The 6,189-nt window shown below is 39.4% G+C and overlaps 1 protein-coding gene and 1 long non-coding RNA gene across 2 annotated transcripts; one reads left to right on the top strand and one right to left on the bottom strand.

Moving 5' to 3' along the window:
* Positions 1–2,669: 2,669 nt before the first annotated feature.
* Positions 2,670–3,124, bottom strand: LOC144678809 (uncharacterized). Its single transcript, XR_013576186.1, has 2 exons — positions 3,035–3,124; positions 2,670–2,891 (listed from the first exon to the last, which is right to left on the bottom strand). It is a non-coding gene; the product is annotated as an uncharacterized LOC144678809 (long non-coding RNA).
* Positions 2,885–4,714, top strand: LOC144678808 (guanine nucleotide-binding protein G(T) subunit gamma-T1-like). Its single transcript, XM_078538752.1, has 2 exons — positions 2,885–3,122; positions 4,188–4,714. Exons 1-2 carry the CDS (start codon positions 3,042–3,044, stop codon positions 4,311–4,313), a joined length of 207 nt encoding a protein of 68 aa, XP_078394878.1. The 5' UTR covers positions 2,885–3,041; the 3' UTR covers positions 4,314–4,714.
* Positions 4,715–6,189: the final 1,475 nt, after the last annotated feature.

The raw sequence follows: 6,189 nt of genomic DNA, 5'->3' as shown, positions 1-6,189 counted from the left end.
ATTACCCATCCCTAATTGCCCTTGAGAAGGTGGTGGTGAGTGGGTTGAGGAGGTGATATCCAGGGCAGATGAGGCTAGATGGAGATGTGAAGGTGTGTGTGCGACAGTGAGTGGTGAGCTGGCAGTGAGTGAGATGCCAGTGAATGTGTGATGGGCTTGTGAGTGTATGAGTTGAGAGTGATGAGATGGTTGCCTTACCCTGACGGCAAGGATGAGATCATTCATCCTTTTTCTGCACTTGATGGCCAACCTCTCATGAGCAGTATCGGCACTGACCACCTCTGCCACCGGCTCCCAAGCCGGAGTGGTGAGACTGATGGGCCTTCTGCGGCTAGAGCGGGGTTAGAGAACATCGCAGCAGACCTCCACAGTCTCCAAAAGGCATTCCAGGGATGCATTGCTGAATCAGGGGGCTGCACTCTTCTTGGTATTTGGGACCATGTCTTCACTGGAGCAGTCCTGGGCTGCAAACATTGAGAAGTGTGCATGTGGCTACAGTTTAACTATGGTTCCCAGTGCGAGGAAGCGGCGATGTAATGACGTGGCAGGAAAATCAGAGGCTGGTCACCAGCGGTGCAGCCTTTTTCCCATGACTACATAATTTATGAGGTGGAAAGGGGACAGTACAGCGTGAAAACCCACCATTTTGGCAGCAGGTTAAAGGTTTTTTTTCACGTCTGTTACAGCACTTAATGCAAATCTGGGATGATTCCACCCAATATAAGTAAAAGGATAGATAAGGGGAACCAGTGTATGTATTTGTCTATTTGGATTTTAAAATGGAATGTGATAAAGCCCCACATGAAATATTGTTGCACAAAATAAGAGCTGAAAAGTTTGGGGGTGATATACTAGCATGGACTGAGGATTGGTTCAAAGTCAGAAAACAGAGAGTAGGGATAAACAGGTCATCTTTAAGTTGGCAGCTATTACTAGCTGGGTGACGTAAGGGTCAGTGCTGGATCCTCGGCTATTTTCAAACTTTATTAATGATGTAGACGATTGGGCTGACTGTGATGTATCCAAGTTTTCTGATGATAGTAAGCAAAGTGGGTAAGTAAGCTGTGAAGACGACAGAGTCAGCAAAGGAATATAGATAAAAGCAAAATACCGCGGATACTGGAAATCTAGAACAAAAACAAAAATACCTGGAAAAACTCGGCAGGTCATCAGAACTAAAGAAAAATAGAAAAGAGGTGAAATATAAGCTGGTTTAAAGGAGAGGGGGGGGGTGGGGTGGGGGGGGGGGGTGGGGGTAGTGGGACAGGTGGAGCTGGATAGAGGGCCAGTGATAGGTGGAGATAGCCAAAAGATGTCATAGACAAAAGGACAAAGAGGTGTTGACGGTGGTGTTATTAACTAAGAAATGTGCTAATAGGGACATTAAGGGTGGAAAGCAGGACGGGCAAGGGACAGATAGCCCTAGTGAGGGTGGGGTGGGGGGTATCGAATATAGAAAGGTTACTGGATGGCTATGAAGGTGGCAAGTGAAGTACAATTTGCAGAAATGTGAGGCTATTCACTTTGCTAGGAAGTATAGAAAATCGGAATATTTTTAAATGGTAAGGGGTTATTAAATGTTGGTATCCTTCCACATGAAATGCAGAAAGTTAGCATGCAGGTACAGCAAGCAATTGTGAATGCAAATTGTATGTTGGCCTTTGTTGGCAAGGGGTTTGGAGTATAAGAGTAAGAAAGTCTTGCTGAAATTGTATAGTCCTTTGGTGAAAGCACTATGCACATTTTTGGCCTCCTTACCTAAGGTAGGATACACGCGTTAGAAAGGGTGCAATAAAGGTTCAGTAGAATGATTCCTGCAATAAGAGAGATGCTCTATGAGGAGCGATTGAATCATATGGGTCTATACTGTGGGGAGCTTAGTAAGATTGAGAGGTGACCTCACTGGAACATATAATACTGAGAAGGCTTGACCCGGTAGGTGCTGAGAAACTGTTTCCACTGGCTGGAGTCTGGAACGAGGGGGCACAGTCTCAGGGTAAGCAGCCATTGAGGACTGAGATGAGGAGACATGTCTTCAGTTAGAAGGTTGTGGATCTTTAAGACTCTTTACCAGAGAGGACGGTGGTTGTTCAGATGCTGAGCATATTCAAGGCTGAGAATGATAGGTTTGTTTTCATTTTACACCTATAAAACAGGCACAGCCAAATCCAATTTCTATTCAATGTTACAATTTGTGAACACCCCGTCAAAAGATGTTGTCACAGAATAACATTGCATCTTTAATGTTCGAGTAGAGAGACTTTGTCCTGTGAAGGACAGATTTATATTTAAAAATCAACCTATTTTAGGTCATTTTGAAGATGCCCGTGTGTGTTAAACAAACCAAGAATAAGTTTCAATTTTACCACGTATTTTGCAGGGAATGATTTTAAATATATTTCAGTGTGTGTGGGAAAGCAATGAGAATTATTGAAAGTGATTATTATAAGTGACTGCGTTGAGCAGGTGACCCACTCCAACAGATGTATAAGAGGCGATAAACACTCTGATAACAGACTTTTGCAGCTTACCGCCGATGACGTCAGTATGATCCACTTTATTAATAAATGTAACTTAAAAATAAACAAAAAGTATGTTTACAGGAAGGCTGACGAACCAAAGGATGTGTTTTTTTTTAAAACTGTTTCCTTTAAAAGTTGCGTATGCAATTTTAGAACAATATGTTTGGCAAGGATTTTCTCCCCTTCTACTTAATGTTTAAATCTGTTAAAGCTCTTGATTTAATCACATTGGAAGATTAAGATATTAAGGGCCTTGTTTTAAAGGGCCTTACAGGAGGTTGCGGGATCACTGGCCGTGGAAGTGGCTGGAGCCGGAGAGTCTCGCCAGTGGCTGAGTTGAATTTACCCCTGGACAAGGTGAGCTCATCGCTTCCAAAACTTGCGCCTCTTACACCATTCATTCGTTCGCATTGCATCGCAGCAAGAGTTGTTTAAACATCCGTGCTTTAAAAATTGCGATTATCTTGACAATATTACGAACGAAAGTTTGTTTGTTTTTAAGACACCATAACACCCGGGATGGAAGAGTTAACAGATAAGGACCGATTGAAAATGGAGGTAGAGCAACTTCGTAAAGAAATCACGTTAGAGAGGATGCTGGTAGGAACTCCTGTTTATGATTCCAGAACACTAAGATGAAACTTCTATTTTTCTGTTGCTGTTTTGTGGGTCTGCAGTTTTCTTTTAACTATTGCTAAATTGGTGCTAAGGTTCATTTCATAGAATGAAACGCAAGCAGCAAATTGCCTTTCAGCATTAGTGAAATCTGAATAAAGATCAAAAATGTGATGAATTAGTCAAAATTTCAAGCAAATCCAACATGCAACTTATTTTAATACTTTAATGGCTTTGGATCTGCCGGATGTTAACACTGAGTGCCAAATTGTGGGAACAAAAGTCAAGACAAAGCTATCCACTGCTGCCTCTTAACCCATCAAACATTAGCCATACTTCAAACCTTCTGTCTAATAAGTGCACTTCCATTATGAACACTCACAGATCACAGTGCTATGGCTGCTCCTCATTAAAGTTAGGGCTAGCCTTAAAATTCAACAGACTCAGGAAAGAATCAATAATGTGCACAATGTCGTCAATTATATCTGTGATCCACTAGTTTACTGCAAATTAACAGTAATAAGCAATAAAGCAGGATCTGTTGGAATATGTAATATTGTATTAAAATAAGAAACAATGTAATTGAATATGCTCATAATGAATATTTTATAAAAGTTCAATGTCACAGGTGATTGAATATTGAAGACTTGAAACTTTGTTGCTTGTATTAATGTTTACAGTACAGGCAGCTTTGTGAAGTCTCAGATGGCCAGCAACAAAGTCTGCATGTTCAGTCAGAGATAATCGGAAGAATGCATATTGCTTCTCCTAATTTGCAACACATGTAAATTTAGGATATTGGAAATTGAAAATGGAAATAGAATATATTGGAAATGCACAGTGCATCAATTGGCATCTGAAGCTGCAGTTATACACTTCAGCCCTTAGAAGTAAACTGTGGAGCAGACACAGCAAGGCCAATGCTGCATGCCTGGCTATGAACAGCATTCTCAGGAACAAGAAGCATGTATACTTTTGTGACTGTGTTTAAATTCTACAATCACTCCATTTATCATTTACCAATTATAATTTGACTTTGAATTATTTCAGGTGTCTAAATGTGCCGAGGAACTGAAGGATTACATTGAATCACAGTCTGCAGAAGATCCTTTAATAAAGGGAATCCCTGAGGACAAGAATCCCTTCAAGGAGAAGGGTGGCTGCATCATCTCATAAATCAGACAGGACTCACATCCTCAGGGCATCGGGGTATTTTCTACAACTTAGTAGCCATTAGTACTATGAAACCCTATAGATGCTGAACCTCAAGGTGGGAAAATGGAATCATCATCTTGGTTGGCACAAAAAAAGAGAAATTTTGGCAATTTCTACCAAGAATGTCAAGTTATCATCTGAGAAAAACATAATTGCCAATGTGTGGAAGCTAATCCCATAAGAAGTTACTATTTAGTATTAAAATCTGTGCAATGAACTTATTTTGAAATTGAGAAGCGTACATATCCTGGTAAGTGTTAAACTTGAACCTGTGTATTGACATTTATCATTAAAATTCTATTATTTTCTACTTCAAATATCATATTGTAAAACCACAAAAGGAATAAAATTGTTACACTTTATATTCCAGAAAACTTGCTTGAATGCATCAAATTAATCAACAATTCAACACTAACAGTGCTTAATAACTGGAATGTATATATAAGTGGGATGCAGAATCAAACTGATAATACATTTAGATAATTTAATACAGAATTTAGCAGACCTTTTACAGGTTTTCAGTTTTGATACAATCTTAACCAGTACAAAAGTCAATTAATACAGGTGTTGATACAGAGAATAAATATATGTTTATAGAAGTGTACAACATTTTCAAGATGGTTTTTCACCATTGTATGGTTTCCAAAGCGAACATACAGAACTTCATGCTACAATTTAAGCTTTTGAGCTTCATTTGACAACAACTTTCATTTGTAAAGCACCTTGAAAGTAAAAACTTAGTTCCAAGGCACTTCAAACAGAGATGTAAAGAGAATGGAAGCTGATTTAGTAAGAGAGAGATTAGAAGTGGTGACCAAAATCTTGGTGGCAGAGATGAGTTTTCAGAAGATTGTTAAATTATGAGATAGAGGTAGAGAAACAGAGAGGTTTAGGGAAGGAACTTAGATTTTAAAAAACTCAGGTAGCTGAAAGGTGTGAGGCCAAAGATGGAGCAAAGGGAAGGGAACTGCACTAAATGACACAGATAGAGGAATCAAGTGTTACCAAAAAGAAATATAAGACTGGAATAGGTTGCAGCTTGGAGGGATTTAAAGATAAGAATTTAAAAGTTAAAAGTGCAAGGTGGAGTGGCTGACAACTTTAGCTCGATAGGTAGAATAGGTGAACATATGGTAGAAGCAAATATAGAAATAGCAGGTGTATTGGTCACAATTTTTCTATCCCAATTAAATACAGGAGCAGTGCCAGGTGACGGTAGGGTTGCTGACATTATATCATCATTCAAGAAAGGGGAAAGGAATAAACCAGGAAATTACAGGTCAGTCAGCCTAACATCGGTTTTGGGGAGGTTATTAAAAACAATTATCGGGGACAAAATAAACTTACATATGGGAGTTGGGTTAATCAGGAGCCAGCAAAGATTTGTTAAATACAAATCGTGCTTGAGCAACTCAACTGAATTGCTGAAAAAAATATTTTTTGAAGCTTTTCATCTTTCACTCATCAGGACAATTTGTGCAAGAATGCAAGATAATGAGTTATGAGTGCAAGATGAAAAGCTTTGATGAAATGTCTTTTTTCAGTAATACTCAAGTTCCGTACTACCAAATGACTATCTTTGTACCTGAATTCTTTCATAAGGTAACAGAGGATTGAGGTAGTGTAGTAGATGTCTATATGGATTTTCAGGAGGTATGTGACAAAATGTCAGACAGGAGGCTTAGTTAAGAAGATGGAAGCCCATGGAATTAAGGCGAAAGTGATGCTATTAATACAAAACTGGGTCAGGTTCAGGAAGCAAAGGGTGGTGTTGAATGGATGTTTCTCAGACTGGGAGATGGTTTGCACTGTGTATTCCCAAGATTCAGCCTTGGGT

This window comes from Cetorhinus maximus, chromosome 3 (genome assembly GCF_964194155.1).
Source record: "Cetorhinus maximus chromosome 3, sCetMax3.hap1.1, whole genome shotgun sequence".
In the NCBI taxonomy this organism is placed as follows: domain Eukaryota; kingdom Metazoa; phylum Chordata; class Chondrichthyes; order Lamniformes; family Cetorhinidae; genus Cetorhinus; species Cetorhinus maximus.
The sequence above is the reverse complement of the archived record's forward strand: the minus strand, read 5'-3'. Positions and strand labels throughout refer to the sequence as shown.

What these genes read in the sequence shown, in the direction of transcription:
- LOC144678808 (XM_078538752.1), top strand. Translation starts at nt 3,042, where the DNA reads ATGGAAGAGTTAACAGATAAGGACCGATTGAAAATGGAGGTAGAGCAA. An exon ending in TCACGTTAGAGAGGATGCTG is followed by an intron (nt 3,123 to 4,187) that starts GTAGGAACTCCT and finishes GAATTATTTCAG; the next exon opens with GTGTCTAAATGTGCCGAGGA.